Here is a 19,562-nt window from a genome sequence, read left to right on the forward strand (position 1 = left end):
CGCCGGGACGCCCCCCTCCCCCAGCAGGCAGCCTATCACCCCGGGCAGCCACCACTGCCCGCTCCCGCGCCCATCTCCCGCACCAAGGGGACCGGGGGGGAAGGGAGCACCAGGACAGGAGGCAAACGTGGAGGCAAAGGCACAAAAACCCACCTGCTATCACCCCAGGTGGGCAGAGGGGGGGGAGACACTGCGCAGAGGAGCCATGAGCGGGCAGAGACACACACACCACGTGTGCTCTGCAGACGGAAGCGTAAGTCCCGCCCCCGGCACCCTCTGACTTGCAGCCAATCCCCTGCAGCCCGGCCGGCATTCTAAGTCCCGCCCCCCGGCAACCATTCATTCAACATAGAAAAAAAAACTTACCTGCCCTCGCATGGCATCCTCCTCACCGCCGCCACCACAAATCCTTAGAAGAGCTGCACGGTCGTGCCCGAAGAGCCGCGGTTTGACAACCCCTGTTATAAGCTAAAGCAGTAAAATTCAGGGCATTATTGAAAACCCTGCTTTCTGATTGGTTACAATTCCGGGCATTATCCAATCAGTAATGCCCGGAAATTTAGCAGTTTGCAAAGTGCAGTTTTCAATCTGTTTATTTCTAGCCAATCAGCTTTCAGAACAGCTGAGACAGGGCGGGGGATTGGTTAGATTGAAGTAACAGCTCTGAGACAGGGCAGGGGATTGGTCAAAAAGTATCAGCTACGGTTTGACTCCTCCCCCTCCCGAGCTGACTGAGATTTTCTGAGCAGATTCAATTGAATTGGGGGAGAGGGGGGTCGGCAAATAAGTAAGTGGCTGCCTGCTGTTTGTTTGTGGCTGCAGTTTCTGTGTGTCTCAGTAGCAGTGTGTGTGCTGTTGTATATCTGTGTAGAGGTGCTGTGTGTGTGTGTGTATAGAGCTCCAGTGTGTGTGTGTGTGTGTGTGTGTGTGTGTGTGTGTGTGTGTGTGTGTGTCAGTGTCAGCAGCAGTGTTTATGGGTGTAGCATGTGTGTGTAGCAGCAGCAGTGTGTGTGTGTGTGTGTGTGTGTGTGTGTGTGTGTGTGTGTGTGTGTGTGTGTGTGTGTGTGTGTAAAGGTGCTGAGTATAGAGGTGCTGAGTATAGAGGTGCAGTGTTGTGTGTGTGTATGTTGTGTGTGTAGAGGTGATGTGTTGTGTATAGAGGTGCAGTGTTGTGTGTGTGTGTGGTGGGGGGGTTGTAGAGGTGCTGTGTTGTGTGTAGAGGTGGGGGGGGAGTGCAAATTTTAGTAAGTTGCTGCATTTTTTATTGTGGTGCAGTGTGTGTGTGTGTGTGTGTGTGTGTGTGTGTGTTGTATGTGTAGTAGCAGTTTGTGTGTGTGTAGAGCTGATGTGTGTGTAGAGCTACTGTGTTTATGTGTATAGAGCTCCAGTGTGTGTGAGTGTCAGCTGCAGTGTTTATGGGTGTAGCATGTGTGTGTAGCAGCAGAGTTTGTGTGTGTAGAGCTGTTGTGATGTGTGTGTGTGTAGACCTGCTGAGTTGTGAGTGTAGAGGAGGTGCTGTGTTGTGTGTCTAGAGCTCCAGTGTGTGTCTGTGTGTGTGTGTGTGTGTGTATGTAGAGCTGCTGTGATGTGTGTGGTGTGCTTGTGTGTGTAGAGGTGGTGTGTGTGTGTGTGTGTGTGTGTAGCAGCAGTTGTGTGTGTGTGTGTGTGTGTGTGTGTGTACACAGAGGGGGTGGCAGTGTGTGGATATAGATATCTGCAGTGTAAGAGTATATAGAGGTGGTTTCATGTATTTACCATTTTATTTTAATTAAAAAAATCTATTTAACTATACAAAAATGTCTATTATTTACGCCTTATATATAATAAGCCTATAATAGTAATAATCCCCTCAGAACAGGGCATTACTGGCCAATAAGGCCCTGGCTGGGTTAAAATCCCTCGGCTTCGCCTCGGGCCTTCAACTCTTCCAGCCAGGGCATTATTGGCCAGTAATGCCCTGTTCTTCAGGGATTATTACTTAAATAAAGCGAGTGGCTGTACCCCAACGTCTTACATGTTCTTTCTCTTGTGTTACAGTCCTGCTGGGTCCTTCACTCATTCAGTACATTAAAATTCCATAATGAGCTGAACCTGAGAAATGCGGTGGAGTTGGCAAAGAAAAGTCTCATTGGGGATAAAGAGCTGCCGGTGAAAGTGGAGGCTGCGATCGCACTGCAGATGTTGATAAGCAACCAGGGGCCAGGTAAGACAAGTGATGGACATTTGTGAAGCATTATGCTGTTTATGGTTCCTAGATGGGATAATTGCGGGATCTAACAATGTTCTCCCCTTACTCTCTGTCTGTTATCAATCTGACATGTATTTGGCACTGAATCCATTCTTTCTTTTGCTACCTCTTCTTCTATTTTCTTGGCTTTCTTGTGATTGGCTCTCTCGCTGCATGTAATTTGGCTGCTGCCTCATGGTTGGCTGCTTTATTATTGGCTGTCTTGTGATTTGGATCTTTGCTGTGTTGTCTTGTAGTTACTTCCTGACTGCAGCTTTGTGTCTCCTAGCTAAAGAGCATTTGAGACCATACATCAGGCATGTTATGCAAGAACTGCTTCACATAGTCAAAGAGACGGAGAACGATGACCTGACCAACGTTATTCAGAAGAGGATCTGTGAATACAGCCAGGAGGTGGCTCCCATTGCAGTAGACATGACAAGGCATCTGGTAAGTGGGAAAATATTTTCTTTATATGTAATGTATATTTAAGCTTGGCCCCCTGCAGAAGCACTTACCAGAATGCCCTCCTACTGTCTCTGTACGTCCTTCCTACCTATCAATTAGATTGTAAGCTCTTCGGAGCAGGAACTCCTTTTCCTAAATGTTACTTTTGTCTGGAGCACTGATCTGTTGTTTGAACTATTTGTTATTTATATAAGATTGTCAAGTGTATTACTGCTGTGAAGCACTATGTACATTAATGGTGCTATATAAATAAAGAGATATACATATTTTTATCTTTCACTAGCTGAAAGACCAGGCGTTGCCCATGAGTTAAATTTCCCGCTAGGAGAAGGGGGGGGGGAAGGGGGGAGGAGGGGGGGGTAGGGGGGAGGAGGGGAGGGACAGTGGACAGGAGGAGGGGAGGGGGGGAGGGACAGTGGACAGGAGGAGGGGAGGGGGGAGGGACAGTGGATAGGAGGAGGGGGGGACAGTGGACGGGAGGGGGGGGGCAGTGGATGGGAGGGGGGGGGACAGTGGACAGGACCCCCCCCCCCCATGCGTAGCTCCGGTCCCCACCCTAGAGTGTCTGACACACACACAGTGACTCACACACACACATAGTGTCACACTCACACACAGTGTAACACACACACACACACACACACACACACAGTGTCACACACGCAGTGTCACACACACACACACACACACACACACACACAGTGTCCCCCCACACACACACAGTGTCACACACACACACACACACACACACAGTGTCCCCCCCCCACACACACAGTGTCAAACACACACACACACACAGTGAGACAAACACACACACAGTGACACACATACACACACAGTGAGACACACACACACGTCACCTCTCCTTCTGGCCGCCGCCATCTTAGTTACTCCGCGAGGGAGGAAGGGGGTCCTTCCGGGTGCCGCCATCTTAGGCGCCGCATGGCAGCTGCAGGCTGCCTGCCCACTGCCTGTTGGAGCACCGGGGGTAGGTGAGCGGAGCACCGGGGGGGAGGTGAGCGGAGCACCGGGGGGGAGGTGAGCAGAGCACCGGGGGGGAGCTGAGCGGAGCACCGGGGGGGAGCTGAGCGGAGCACCGGGGGGGAGCTGAGCGGAGCACCGGGGGGGGAGCTGAGCGGAGCACCGGGGGGGGAGCTGAGCGGAGCACAGGGGGGGGAGCTGAGCGGAGCACAGGGGGGGAAAGCTGAGCGGAGCACCGGGGGGGAGCTGAGCGGAGCACCGGGGGGGAGCTGAGCGGAGCACCGGGGGGGGAGCTGAGCGGAGCACCGGGGGGGGGAGCTGAGTGGAGCACCGGGGAGGGGGGGAGGTGAGTGTGATGGTTTGGGGGGAGAGGACAGAGAGAGAGAGGGGTGTGTGTGTGTGTGTGTGTGTGTGTCCTTTGGCCCGTCACTCCGCCTCAGGCCAATGAGAGGTGTGCGGGGGAGGGTGGGCCAAGGGACCAATGAGATTTCCCCTAGGGACAGAGACCATGCAGACATCCAGACAGGCATACAGTGCTTTCACAAATATAGTATAAGATTATAAGGCAGCAAGATATTGTGTAAGGTAGTAACAGAAGGTGAGAGACAATAATGCAATGTGGCAATCTATGAACACTCTCCAGTTGTAATCCAGGGGGAGCATGAAGGGAAAAGAACATAAAACAAGAAAAACAATCTAAGTGCAGACAATAAAATTCAAGTGATATAAATTCTGCGTTCTTTCTTGGCTCATATGTGATGTCTACTTACAAGATGTAAGTCAAAATCAAGCGGTTTTGACACTCAATGGTCTCTGCTGTGCAGGTATTCCCACCAGGTGATAGGGTCTCCAGCTCTCAGCTCCGCAGCAAAGTGTATGTAAAAGAAATACAAACCATAGTGCAGACCAGTATAATGTAAAAAAACTAGACTTTATGGGGTTTAAAAAATGAACACTTACAATAAAAACAAGTATTTCAGGCATGTACCACAATCATTGTGATCAAAGAGAGAAGATTTTTTGGTTTACACTTCAGGCTCACCCGCCTCCTCCGGTGTGACTTGGTGTGGACCACCACTCTCAGGTACTTTGTACCTCCAGCGGTGGGCGCATTGATCCAGGTCTCTCTCCCCTCGTGGGTTCCCTCTTCTGTGGGTCAATCACCTTCCCATAACAGCTGCCCGCAGGCACTGTGGAGTTCTCCACTGGGATACAGCCTCTCGGATGGATGTTTCAGCTTCACTCGCACACCGATGCGTCACTTCCGCTCCGTCCCGATACGTCACTTCCGGTCGCGGTTCTGTGAGTATCTGTCAGTAAATTTCTCCTCTCTTCTCTCTCCTCTCTGGGCGGCTACCACTCTACGCGTTTCGCCAAAAAAGGGTGTGCGGCTTCCTCAGGAGTGTACCGCCCCCTACTCTAAGGTGACATTATATACCTTCCTTAATTGGAATTTGATCTGGAACACTTGTGCATAAAAAACTGGTCTGCACTTATTACCATCTGTGCCTTTGTATGCATGAAGGAGCGATTCCAAATAGGGGAAAAAACCTCTGACTCATGACAGGATTAACCTGTTATTTTCTGGAACCGCAATATGAGGTGATAAAACGGATAATACTCATAGCTTTTTTTATGGGTAATCTGATCGTCAGGAGGGTGATTCTATGGAATCTAAATTTTGTCCAAAAAAATTGGAAACAGTGTAATATAATAGGGATTAACTGTGGTAATATAGGGTTGAATCAGAATATTTTCATGCTGTATATGATTACATTAGCATATTTCTATCTAGCAGGGAAGGGGTTAAATTGTGTCTTATCATTGTTTCCATAATAGGGGAGATGTTACTTATTCTCACAAGTGGGCTTAGATTAGGGGGCGGTACACTCCTGAGGAAGCCACACACCCTTTTTTGGCGAAACGCGTAGAGTGGTAGCCGCCCAGAGAGGAGAGAGAAGAGAGGAGAAATTTACTGACAGATACTCACAGAACCGCGACCGGAAGTGACGTATCGGGACGGAGCGGAAGTGACGCATCGGTGTGCGAGTGAAGCTGAAACATCCATCCGAGAGGCTGTATCCCAGTGGAGAACTCCACAGTGCCTGCGGGCAGCTGTTATGGGAAGGTGATTGACCCACAGAAGAGGGAACCCACGAGGGGAGAGAGACCTGGATCAATGCGCCCACCGCTGGAGGTACAAAGTCCCTGAGAGTGGTGGTCCACACCAAGTCACACCGGAGGAGGCGGGTGAGCCTGAAGTGTAAACCAAAAAATCTTCTCTCTTTGATCACAATGATTGTGGTACATGCCTGAAATACTTGTTTTTATTGTAAGTGTTCATTTTTTAAACCCCATAAAGTCTAGTTTTTTTTACATTATACTGGTCTGCACTATGGTTTGTATTTCTTTTACATACACTTTGCTGCGGAGCTGAGAGCTGGAGACCCTATCACCTGGTGGGAATACCTGCACAGCAGAGACCATCGAGTGTCAAAACCGCTTGATTTTGACTTACATCTTGTAAGTAGACATCACATATGAGCCAAGAAAGAACGCAGAATTTATATCACTTGAATTTTATTGTCTGCACTTAGATTGTTTTTCTTGTTTTATGTTCTTTTCCCTTCATGCTCCCCCTGGATTACAACTGGAGAGTGACGATTTGTGGGACTAGCGAAACCAGTCCCCACCAGCTGGGTTTGAGCAGGGGGTTTGAACCTTTCAATAATATTATCACGTTATTTGAACACAATATCACTGTTTAACAATTAATTGATTTGGTCAAAATATTCACTGTATATTATTAGTGTACACTAATAGAGTTAGCGCCGTTTTCTTTCACCTTCACGTAGCACAAATCTATGAACACTGACAGAGAAAAGAGTCTGTAAACATGAGCTTATGAAGTCAATTCTAGGAGAGAGTGAGCGCACAAGGTATAGTGGGGGAGAGACTGGCTGGGCAGGGTGTAATGTTGGGCGAGGGGCTAGCAACATATAATGCTAGGAGACTGACCAGATTGGTTCTTAAGCTGGTCTCCATGAGCAGTATGGGGCCAGCTTGGCTCTGCTTGTGTCAGTATGGGGGCAGGAGGATGTTGGATAGGCTTCCCTTAAGAATTGAACTTTCACGGCACCTTTTACATGTGTGTAAGGGATGTTGCAGGATGGATTTGACCTGGCTTTCAAGGGCAAGTTACGAGAAAGGTGCAGAGGCAAATATGTAGAGTAGAATACATTATTAATAATCATAGTAATAGCATGTTCTTGTATAGTGCTACTAGTTTTACGTAGCCTTTTAGAGACATTTTGCAGGCACAGGTCCCTGCCCCATGGAGCTTACACTCTATGTTTTTGGTGCCTGAGGCACAGGGAGATTAAGTGACTTGCCCAGGGTCACAAGGAGCTGACACTGGGAATTGAACCAGGTTCCCCTGCTTAAAACTCAGTGCCAGTCAGGGTCTTTACTCACTGAGCCACTCCTACATTGGCATATACTCTGTGGCTAAACTACTGCTGCCTTTAGAAATGTTAACCCTTTAGTTACAGCAGACGTCTATAACATATGGTACTGTATGGGATCGAAAAACACGTTTATGTTGGGTATAGTCAATGCAATGCATATTGGAGTCCAGTAAAAACATTCTCTGCAATGCATGTCGTTTTGGAATCATAATGTGATATTGAAGTGATTTCAATCTTGGAATTCTGGGAAAAATAACTGGATATTTTAGCATCCATCACATCACCTACTTACTGCCTGTCCCGTCCATCACGGACATCACCATTATTCCAAACACTCAGGAATATCTCATACTTTACAGCAGGAGTGTCCAACTGCAGTCCTCAATGGTCACCAACTGATCAGGAATTAAGGATATCCCTGCTTCAGCACAGGTGGCTCAGTCAACAACTGAGCCACTGGTTGAGCCCACCTGTGCTGAAACGGATATCCTTAAATGCTGACCTGTAGGTGGCCCTAGAGGACCTGAGTTGGCTATCCCTGCTGCTTTACAGCAAGGGTTTATATTTGGTTCATCAGCTGCTATTTTAGGAGTCTTAGTGCTTGTTTTATCCATCTTGTGCATCTTAATCTTCTAAGGCAAATATGTGAAAGCTCTTGATGCAAAATCTAAATGTGTGATAAGCCGCATTATGCCTCAGTTTAATTTACCTCCTGGTTATCCAATTACGCTGCAGTGATATTAGTCTTCACATCTTGACACCAGTGTGACACTGTGTCTTTCTTTCAAGGCTGACATATTTGTCAAGGTTCTTCAGAGTGAGGAGTATGAAGAGGTGGAGGATAAGACAGTGAAGGCCATGGGCATCCTGCACACAATCGATATTGTCCTGACCGTGGTGGAGGATTACAATGAGGTGAGTGCACTCTGCTACTGCCTTTAACTGCTCTCTGCTGAGTGATCCCGCATAGCACCTTCTCTTTTCTTCCACTGTCTGTTGTGTTTGTTTGTGCCTGGAAATTATTCTTTACTGGGACACCTTTTATTTTCGGTATTGTAGCCTCTTTTGTTTTTTTTCAGGTAAAACAGCAGTTGGAGGAAATATGTTTACAGATCATTGGCCTTGTTTTGCAGAAACACATCATAGGTATCTTTCAAATATTCATGTTTTAAATAACAGGACTCATGAGCCTGGCTGGCCTTTATGCACAAACCCAGGTTTTGTTTGGTTTCCAAACATTGGTTTACTACACATACAGTACACTGCATATAATATTTTTTTGTGTTATAGATCATGCAGGGGTGGCAATTTTTTGGGGTTGGAGGGCCACTTGACAAGCTTGGGTAAACGTTGCCGGCTGCAAACATAATGTAGAATCTACACAAAGTCTGGGGTTCGCAAAGTTTATCATAGCTCCCCTTCTCGCAACCGGCATCTCACCTACCCACCTCACTCTCTCACTCACTTTCCCTCTTCTCTTTTAATAATCACTCTTCTTTTTTTTAATCTTCCCTATTCACTCCTCACTCTGATCCCCTTGCTCCTTTCTCCTCCTCCCCTTCCTCCTCCTTGCTCCCCTTGCTCCTCCTCACTCACCCTCTTTATCCCTCACTGTCCTTCAATCTCCCTCCTCTCCCCAACTTCCCTTCCCCCTCTCCTCCGGTCTCTACATGGGGTGCGGGCAACGGAGGCAGCAGCAGATGCTCTGCGTGCGTAGGTGACGGCACTGTGGCTGGATGTCCACCCATACAGTGATTTATGGAAGTTGGGCCCGACTTTCAGTCCATCCTAACTTCCATTTTAGGACCACCTGGGTGGGCTCCAGCCATGCTACTGTCTCAGCTGCCGAGCTGCTGCTGCTGCCACTGACGCTGCCTCAGTCGCCTGCACCATAGGCAATCATCCGACCTGCAGGCCTCACTTTGCCCACCCCGGCTCTAGAGGAAGAGAAATCTTTTCCATCACTCTCCACGGCAAGCAAATTCTGCATCATCCCTGCTGTTACAATAAAGAATATATTTTCAGCAGGTTACATTTCTTCAGCCTTGGTTGGTAATTCCATAGAGCAAGAATCTCCCCTGTAAGTTTTTTTTTGTATTGTTTGATATAGGTGTATATTTTTTTAAAAAAAATAGGAGATGGGGCACACGGATTTCAAAAATAATGAAAATTTATTAAAGCATACATTTATTAAAGCACATGCTTGAATACATTTTCATTATTTTTTAAATCCGTGTGCCCCATCTCCTATTTTTCTTATTTTCATAAGTAAACAGTTCAAATTTGATTAGTATTTCCTCTTACGGCTGACCTTACAGCAATCTGACTCGGCTCAACTACTTTTAGGTTTTCTTAGTTTAGAATCTGTAGTTTAGTTCTGATATATCCTTTTTAACGAATGTGTTCTAAGAATATCGTAGCTTGAGTATGGTATATTCTTCCTGGAGATTTAGAATGGTCAAAATCAGTGTCTGCTTCCCCTATCCATACACCGGTCATGCCATTCTATAGATCACCACTACTCTAAGTTTTCTTTTGGGGATATCTCCTTCCAAACTGGAAATGACTTGGATCAATGTCTTGTATATAATGTATAACCCTGTTCACTTAATGTAACTATGTACAGTATTTGTAACCATGTATTTCACATCATAACTCTGTGCCTAGGACATACTTGAAAACAAGAGGTAACGCTCAGTGTATTACTTCCTGGTAAAACATTTTATAAATAAATAAATCCAGTAACCACCAACCTTTTTCCTTCTGACTATCTCTCTCCCACGGCAAATGAAATTCCAGTGCTTACCTAGGCTAATTTTTAGATCAGCGTATGCCATATACACAGAGATCTTTTCTTGGTACAGTACGCTAAAGTATATTGGATTCTGCCTTTGAATTTTCTATGACCTTATTGCCAGGTATGCAGGGAATTATGGTTGACAAGTTCCTGACCCACCATTTAGTTTACCAAAATCAATCCTTACGTTCTCCTTTACTCGCTGTTGCACACTTCCCACCCAACCTCTCTCTAATTTTTCAAACACCTTGGATATGTACTTGCCCTATTCTGAAGTGTACGACACTGCACGCTTTAATCACCTCTCTCCAGAGCAAACTCTGAGTAGAGTTATGCATGCCTAATATTTATACAGTACTAGTGTCCGTAATTCTAATTTATCGCTCCTCTTTCTATGCCACTAGGAATTGAAGGGAAAAAGCCCTGCCCAGTTGGGGGGTGGAGGTTTCATCTTTTAACAAATGAGAACCCAGCACCCTTTATATGGCTCCCTGCTCTCCTTTAAACCCCCATTTTTAGTTGTACCTGTCAAGGGGGTAGATTTGTTCCTCACAGGGTTTATTTTTTGGTACACTTTGCCTTTGTCTTCCCTGTTGCTAAGCAAAAGAGAAGATTTGGTTCCCTAGTGCCAAGATGCATCCGTCTGGTCAGTGGGGAAGAAGCGGATGTGTAGGGATGTAGTCAGGTTTACTGTCCCCGTGACTGCGAGAAATTACGTGTAAATCCCCAGCATTTATTTGCATTTTTGCGAACACAGTGACTTAGCTTCAAAACTGGAGTTTAGAGTCGGCCATAGTACTTTGCAGGAACAGGTAGGCGGTGCTAGTGTGTCTTAAATGTAAATTCAATGTAAGCCTTCCCTTATTCCCGTTCATTTCATACGAGATGATATATCTCATTTTATTTCAATGTAACCTACCACTTCTTCCCCTAAACTTCAGAAGACTTAAAAGTATTTTTAAAGTATGGCATGGTTTTATTAGAGTATAGGGAATGACAGTTTAAGGACAAGTAACGAAGACTTTGAATTATTTCAATCGTTTTCAATTCTCTTACAAAAAAACTGTTGTCTTCAACGGATCGTCTTCTTTTAAAAAAAAATATTTTTATAGGTGATCATCATAAGAACCACAGAATCCATATTTAGAGACCAAGAAATGTTACGTTCATCACATGTCTTTCAACTGCTGAGTCAGTCAGAAAGCGCCCATGGAATCAGTTTGTTCTGCAGCAGAAAGAAGGGATCTATTGATCTGTGGATTCTGTCCACAGGGTGACACAGATGGAACCTATGACCCATGAAAGCAGTCTCTGCAATGTGACACACTGACATAAACAGACGGGACTTCCTATTGACTTCTATAGCTAGGATTTGGTGAGATTAAAGTGTTAATTGGTTCTATCTTTGTGAATTCCTTTTATTTCTTGCAGAGTTTTATGAGGAGATCCTGTCTTTGGCATACAGTCTGACCAACCAGACCATCTCCTCTCAGATGTGGCAGCTTCTAGGCATCTTGTTTGAAGTATTTCAGAGGGATTCCTATGAATACTTTACAGGTTCGAGATAATTCAAGTTTCGTTTATTTGCCCTTGTCTAACTGATCAATTTTTTTTCTAATAACTGTTTATTTGCAAGATTTTGGGCTTACAGAAGAGAAGGGTAAAGGGACCCAACATAAATTATAGTAGTAAGACATTTATACAAAAAGACCAAGGAGAGGGTAAACGGGAAGGAAAAAGGGATAAAAACAAATCAGTCCAAGTAAGGCCGCGGCTTGTAGTATAAATAAAAAGTGCCTCCTCGGGGCCTGATGAAGCTGCACATCGTGGTGTTTGTATGCGTGACCTCCGGAATACTTGGCAGCAGAGACCCGTCCACCTTACAGAGAGCAGTCACTTTTTTTAAAATTTTACTACAGGCTGGCAGGCTTCTGAGGCCTATTTTGGACCTAACTTGTCTGATACAAAGTCTGTATTGATGCTCGGGAGGAGGACACTTCTTTCCCTGAGAGATGCTAAGAGTTGTTTCAAAATGGCGATGCTAAGAGACTCGCAAGTATTCCTAAATTTGAATTGTTTGCCTACTGCGCTGTCCCTTGCCTCTCTGAACCCCTAAATTACAATCGGGATGTGAAGACTTACTTTATTTGACTGTTTTCTTGTTTGGAATCATTCATCTTTAGTTTTCCTTCACGCATATCTGCAATCCACAATATTCTGGGTCAGTTTGAGTGACGTTGTCCAGGCCAATTTCAATTTGCTATTCCCTACGAGGATGGCTGATGCATTTCCTTCCAAGGATCTGAGTCTTTATTCTGGTGGCCGTGCTGATATTACTTTCTTCTCTCTGGTTTATCGTCTTGCATGCACGGACGCTATATTGGGGTCTCCCATTATTTTATGCAGTTGACACTTATGAGTTCTGTTATCGTGCTGTTCTTGTATGTATGTCTTTATTTATATAGCGCTTCACAGTAGTAATACAAACGACAATCATATAAATAACAACCAATATAAATGACACGATGGGAATAAGTGCTTCAGACATAAAAGTAACATTAAGGAAGAGGAATCCCTGCTCCAATGAGCTTACAATCTAATTGGTAGGTAGGAAGAATGTACAGAGACAGTAGGAGGGCGTTCTGGTAAGTGTATCTGCAGGGGGTCAAGGTATATGTATCAGGTACAGTATTAATCACGGAGCTTCTCATACGCTTCTTTAAGCATGTGTGTTTTAAGGTGGGTCTCGGGGTGCTGCCGCGACGCGCACTTGGAGCGATCACATTAATGTAATAAAATGTGCCTGTCCACTCTGGCGCTGTGCATGTGGACGTACGCTTGCCAATGCTCAGCGCTTGCCAATGCTCAGCGCTTGGGGAGACAGGCAAAAGTGATTTTCAAGCGCGCTGAAGGGTCACATGACCCCTCAGCAACGAATCAGACTGAGGGCAAAGAGAAATCCTTTTGTGCCTGCACACAACAGCAACAGATGTAGATTTTGCACTGTGTAGACTAATTAGACTAAACTCTAAATAACATACAGTAGTTACAATAAGAGATCCCACGCAAATATTTTATAAAAAATGTATATTTATTATTTCATGGGAACTGCAAAAAAAAATTTAAACACACACACACACCTTTATTATACCTTTCATAATATTTCTGGGAGGTCCATCTCATGGCCTGTGCAGTTTTATCTGATAGACATTAAATACAATTATTCACCACAAATTTTAATTATTGCTATAAAAAAAAAATCCTGAGTGAATTTATGGCTAGTCCCCAAACGAGAGCGCTCCCAGTTTAAAGCTTCAATTCTCTTCATTCTACCTTTATCTCATATGAGAGGCGATTTTTACAAACGAACCTCTGATTACTTTGTACGCTTCCCATACAGTTGAGCAGTTTGTGTCGGAGAAGTCAAGGTCATTTTTTCATTGTAATAATACCTGGGGATGCATAACAGATGTGATCACTCTCCATTGATGAATCATGTTGCGCGGGGCCAGATTGATAAGAATATCTATCGTAGCATGATCCGACCATGTAATCTGAATACGCGACTGCTGAATCTGAGAGGCCAAGCGCGTATCCACCAAGTACATGTCAACATGTCAATTCAAGAGTATGATTTATGTGGCACTGAGACAAAAGTATCATCTATGGCCAATGGGTGCAAGTTCCTCCAAATGTCTACCAATTCCAGATCTTTTAACCAATCAAATTTAGTGTTAAGGACAGTTTTAAAGTGACCACCCATGATGAGACCTTTTTTGATGTCCTCTAATAAAGAAAAGGTGCTCTCAAAAAAGAGAACTTTCGAAGCGATAGAAGCGTAAACCTTGGCTAATATTACCAGAGGACCACCTACGGTTGCATACAAACCAGAAAAATGTATCTGCCCTCTTTTTTTGTTTTAATCTGGTTTGATTTTAAAAGAGATATTATCATTTGTCAGAATGGCAACCACTATCTCTCTTCGCTGGTGCTGAGGAGAGAAACACCTGGGAGTATTGCTGATGAAAATAAGTAGCTGAAGAACGTCTGCTAAAATGCGTTTCTTGTATAAAAACGACGTCCGCTGCTTCTGTTCTATAGTTAGATATACAGTAGCTAGTCTACGTTTCTGAGGGCTATTAAATCTCTTATGTTGATGGATTATCATAAGCAAAGACATGAGACTATGCAGTGAAGGTTATGTTGAGTGGCATAGCATTAGCCCCCCCCATCCCCGCCTCCCCCAGAATAACCTGTTGAGACGCATTTGATCGAAAAATAAACCGCAAGGGAAAATACATTTGAGCAAGCAAAAAAAGAGTTGGTAGGAAGCCGAAACACAGGAGTAGAGTAACCATGCCAACTTTGTGACCGGCACGAGACAAAAAAAACGGGGAAAGCACCCACGACACATCATGCTTCTTACCTGGACAGCCAAGACTGAACCCAGGAAGCAAATAATACTGCAATAGGCATCTTATCAGCAGATTAAAACTGGCATAGTCATGAAACATAATGACCAAGAATAACTCTGCCAACTTTATCTATATAACGGAACAAAAATGAACCAGAAGACCCTACAAAAGGGAGAGAACCAAGTTATTTTAGAAACTAAGTAAACTATAATGATTTAAACATTTTAAAAAAAAACAAGGGAACACAATTTATCAGACGATAACATCAAATGACTGCCATCGTTTGGCTGCGGCGGAGGGTCCCTCTGCGGCCGATCTGCCACTGGAACCTTCGCTGGCAGCCGCGTCTAAATTGAGTTTTACTAGTTGAGGTAGGGGGTTAATTTAAAGGGGCTTTAGCGGTTAGGGTAGGGGGTTAATGTAAGGGGTTTTAGGGTAAGGGCTTAGTTAGGGGGTTTATGGTAGGAGGTTTGGGGTAAGAGTTTAGGGTAAAGTGGATTAAGGGTAGGGGTTCAAGTTTTTATGGTAGAAGTAGCGTTGGTTTGGTTTTTTTTAGGGTAAGTGTTAGATGTCGGGACTTACCTTAGTGGCAAAGCGGCCGGCGGCTGAGCATCCCGGCAACGGGGTGAGTAGCGGCGAAGTGCAGATGGACAGCCATGACAAAATGTACTAGACCAGTTCTCAATGTAGCGCCTGAGAAATGTAGCCGAGACCCATAACACCAGAAATGTTTTGTTTGCTACAAATGTTCTCAAATCCTTTAGGGTGCTGCATAGCAATGCAGTTGTTTTCATGTGTGAATTAAGAAGAAAATAATGAGTCGGAATTGTCTCTCCTGTTTCTCAGGAGATTTTACTCCATTCAGGTTGTGTTTGTAAGAACAAAAATAGGTTTAGCTCCTGAATATTATTGTGTGACGACCAATTCTGAGGGAGTGAACTGTGACTAAAATCTCCCTCGTGCTCAGTTTAATCAATGCAGGAGTTTCTTGAATTTTAAGAAAATCTAATTATTTAAGCTGCCGATCAATCCATTCGCCCGTGATCGGTGAAAATACTGCTTCTCAAAGTATGGCTGCCTATTGTAAAGCTGCAGTTTAAGTTGCCGTTAAAAAAATAAATCTATATCTACAGCTTAACCTCTTTATAGTGCGGTCCTCGGGGGTTTTATGGTGGTACTGTGCCCGCCGGAGGGGGAAACCTAAGAACACTCCCAGCCTTCCCAGACCCGGTGGGGCAGCGGCAACAGCACGCAGCACTTACCCGGCATCTGGCAGCTCTTCTCCCTGTCTCTGCTTCCTGCTTCTGCTTTCGTCTTGCGAGAGCAAGCTCCCTTATAGAGACAGTGTGTTTCTGTGTGTGTGTGTTTGTGTGCGTATTTGACTGTGTGAGATGCTGTGAGTGTATGCAGTGTGCTGTGAGTGTATGCTGTGAGTGTGTGTGTGCTGTGTGTTCAGTGAGCAGTGTGTTCAGTGAGCAGTGTGTGCAGTGAGCAGTGTGTGCAGTGAGCAGTGTGTGCAGTGAGCAGTGTGTGCAGTGAGCAGTGTGTGCTGTGAGTGTGTGCTGTGAGTGTGTATGTGTGCTGTGAGTGTGTGTGCGTGCTGTGAGTGTGTGTGCGTGCAAAAAAAAACCTTACATTTAAAAAAAAAAAATAATAATTTTTTTACATTCGGGGTCCATGCCCAAACCGCGTTATAAGCAGATCCGCATTATAGCGGATTGCGCTATAACGGGGTTGATATATAGATATATATATAGAGATATAAATCTATATCTCTATCAACAAGACAAACTGCTTGCAACAGACTAAGCAAATAATGAGTACTTAAATTAGTAATATAATAACCACTAACGCTATGGACTAGAAGTAATATAACAATGAAAAGAAAAAGAAAAGCGTCCCAACTCAGCACTCAAGTATACTCAGAACAAATATCAAAGAAAATTATGATTTATTTAACAGCACAAATAATCAAATATAAAATACAAAAAATATTAAAACAAACCCTGACATCCTCCTGTGATAGAATATGTATCAGACAGGGGAAATCCGCTTTGAAGATACTGATGGACCCCTAATACACAAGGCAAGGGAAAAAAGCCAATAAGCACAAGATATATGTAGAACAAGGGGTTTACAATAACCCCTTGAACCTACAAGGCCGGCCTCACCCCAAGTAAATATAAAACCACACAGCAAGCATAGATAACACATGCACCAAATTGCCTAATACATGCTGATGTCAAATACATATGTTATATATGTAACGGGTATTCCCCCACCCAATCGCAAATAGGGTCTCCTAGGGCAAATACTACTCTGGTTACAAGGCATAATAGTGTGGCGCACCTGTTGGCTTACAGGACTCCTGAGTCTCCCGCTTGATGGTATTATGGGGAAGGTCAGGACAGGCTTCTGGGGACATACCCAGTACGTACTCACGGTGACAGTGCCTCCATCTATTGCAGGCCTCAGGATATGGGGTGGAATCCCTGGAATAGAACGTCCCACTCAGGGATGAGATTCCAGTCTCACAACCGCTTCTTTATAATCAGGAACACTTTATTTCCTCTGCAGCACACTGTACAGCATACACAGTCACAGCAGTACTTCTCAGGAGTTCTCCCTCAGGATGACCATGGCCTTTCACTCCCAGTCAGGGCCCTGGAAGCAGGCCTAGCTCTTCCACTACCCCCTATCAGAGTAGTGGGAAAAGTCTACCAGCCTCTCCCAGGGGGAGGGCCTCAAGCCTGCCAGGTCCCTGATAGCTCGGTTAGGTAAGACTCAGCTCCTCTCAGGGTAGGAGCAACTGACTCAATACAGGAAATGCAGATCATTAAGACAGATACAACAAGAGCCCGCCCCTGTCCCTTATTGGACACAGGCCTGACTGCACTGCTTTCTCTGCCTCACTGATCTGCAGTGAGTGGGGAGAACCCATCTTAACTCCTGGCAAACCTGCTGTTACCAGGGATTATTGCACAAAAGGAGGACAGAATAATAGCCCAAACCTACCAGGACTATACTCTCCCTCTGGTGGAATCCAATGGTCCCCACTTGGACCTAAATTTGCGGGTCAATCCTGCAGGTGAACAACCTGTACAAAACAAAATAACATGACATATTATTCACCATAATACAGTGTTATTACATTTGCAGGTTATACACCCTCCTTAGATGGTGACACAAAAAAATAGTATTACTCCCAACGTGGAGAATCCGCTACTAACAGTAATACCTGGGATCAGGTTCCTTTACTACCCTCAGGATATGTATTCACTTGTACTAGCTATACCCTCTTAGGGTGGCCTGCGCACAGCATTGTCCACTGGGTTTGGAGCAGAAGTACCATAACACTTGGGGTGGCATACTGGACACCTACAATCATCCCATAATTTAGACATGGGTGCTAATGGTCGGAGAGGATCATGCCCATACACTTTCTTAAGGCATCTCCTGGAGATGAAAGGCTCCCTTTCTTCATTATCAGAACTATATCCCCTGTCCTCATCAGTGGAAACCCATTTCAAACTCAATTCCCCCCTCTACTGAGTGGTGAAAATAAAGTAATGACTTTTGGTGATTTCTGGCAACTCTGTCAGACACTGGAGGTACATAGGGTTTTACCCGAGCAACAGGTACAATATGAACAACATCATTACCCAATTCCCCAGAGACCTGAACCAAACCCACCCAGTCCTTGTAATCAGTGAATGGCTTGGGGACCCCCTGTTCACCCAGTGACCCGTGGTGACTGTATCTGAAATCCGAACCAGATGGGACAGGGGCAATGGCAGGGGTAATGGGGCCAGAGACTGGGGCATAGGAAGCAACAGTATCCGGGGCAAAGTCCTTGGCTTCAGCTAGGCCACGGCCTACCGCAGGGGACGTTGGTTGCTTGGACGCAGCCACGACAGGCCAGCGTTTCCCTTGGTCTACCACCCTGTAAATGTAGTGGTCCATTTCTCGCCTGGAGAGGACGCTACTCACCGGAGCGGTCGCAGCACAGTCCCAGTCCACTCTGGAGGTCGCCTTGTAAGTGACGTCATCCTCTCGCGAGGTCGCGTAATCTTGTGTCCGGTCCCGCACAGGAAGTACATCATCCGCAGAACGGGGTACCGGGAGCTCGACGCTGTCTTTCTTGCGGAAGTAGGCGCTGGGATGGGCCTCATCTCCGGACTCCTTCGCCGCAGCCTTGGTCGGGGCCTCTTCTAAGGCCTCCTCCATCGGAGCCCGCTCCACATCACAAGTAAGTGGCTCTCTTCTTGCAGCACCGCTGTAGGGGTCCGCCGGTAGGCGCCTCACCCCCGCTGAACTGCTATCACGCTCATCGTCCGACGATGCAGGTAGGGACATCTCCACAGGGGAATGACATTGGGGCCCTTCGCAGTCACTGGCGGCAATCGGCACGAAGCGGTCCCGCTTCTGCGCCACCAGCGATAGCGATCCCCATCCTCCCTGGGCAGTCACTGTCTCTTCCGTGGGTTCCACCATCGTGAGTTCCGCCTCTGGAACCGTGGTGCACAGACCCTAAGGAACGTTTGTTGGGGCGCACGGGCCCTTCGCATGGGTAACATCGACATGGCCCACATCGCATAGCATAACCGCTGGGTCATCAGGCTTTGCTGACACCAGAGGACCGGCTCTGGCCTCGTCAGGTTCAATCACCTCACCCGGTAGCATTTGGGTTGCGGTCTCTGGAACCGGCTCGGGACTTGTCTAAGTCGTCGGGGCTTGGTACACCCCAATGGTAGGCATTAGCGGGCTAGACACAAGATGGCTTTCCCCATTCACAAAGAAAATAGCCCCCCAAGCAAGGTCTTCTCCCAGGCATGCACAGTCAGGGCCCAAACACCGCAAGCTGTGATCCCATCAGTGAGTACATCCAGGAAACCTTCTGGCAGCGAGTAATAGGCAAAGTCCATATCGCCTGCTCTTACTTTATGTATACACGGGCACAAAAGAAAGGGGTAGCTCACTCCTCTGGCCCGCCATGTTCCATCAGTCTGAGGTTGCAGCAGCTCGCATCCAGCTCCTCCTTCAGTTTGGGTAAAGCTCTGGGATTGTCTCTCATTGTGCCCCCTCCCTCTGGTGCAGATTAGAGGAGGGGCACTCGATAGTAAGGCGTGACTCTGGCTTTCACTGTGACCCCTCCCTCTGGTGGAGATTAGAGGAGGGTCACTGGGTGTTACCTCATGATGTGGACT

General features: G+C 45.9%; 1 protein-coding gene across 6 annotated transcripts in view; it reads left to right on the forward strand.

The window, feature by feature from the left end:
• Nucleotides 1–703: 703 nt before the first annotated feature.
• The window catches only part of LOC142481321 (importin-8-like), a 33,740-nt gene continuing 14,881 nt past the window's right edge, over nucleotides 704–19,562 (forward strand). For 4 of the 6 annotated variants that reach the window (XM_075582783.1, XM_075582784.1, XM_075582781.1 and 1 more), the window contains exons 1-6: nucleotides 704–787; nucleotides 2,038–2,203; nucleotides 2,517–2,677; nucleotides 7,933–8,058; nucleotides 8,223–8,289; nucleotides 11,372–11,497. In XM_075582783.1, the coding sequence (XP_075438898.1) occupies nucleotides 2,179–2,203; nucleotides 2,517–2,677; nucleotides 7,933–8,058; nucleotides 8,223–8,289; nucleotides 11,372–11,497 (505 nt within the window). In that variant the 5' untranslated portion in view covers nucleotides 704–787; nucleotides 2,038–2,178. Of the gene's footprint in view, nucleotides 788–2,037; nucleotides 2,204–2,484; nucleotides 2,678–7,932; nucleotides 8,059–8,222; nucleotides 8,290–11,371; nucleotides 11,498–12,405; nucleotides 14,743–19,562 lie in introns of those variants that run through there. The other 2 variants (XM_075582786.1, XM_075582787.1) reach the window with 2 other exon arrangements.

The sequence above is a fragment of the Ascaphus truei genome, unplaced genomic scaffold (assembly GCF_040206685.1).
Source record: "Ascaphus truei isolate aAscTru1 unplaced genomic scaffold, aAscTru1.hap1 HAP1_SCAFFOLD_2512, whole genome shotgun sequence".
In the NCBI taxonomy this organism is placed as follows: Eukaryota; Metazoa; Chordata; class Amphibia; order Anura; family Ascaphidae; genus Ascaphus; species Ascaphus truei.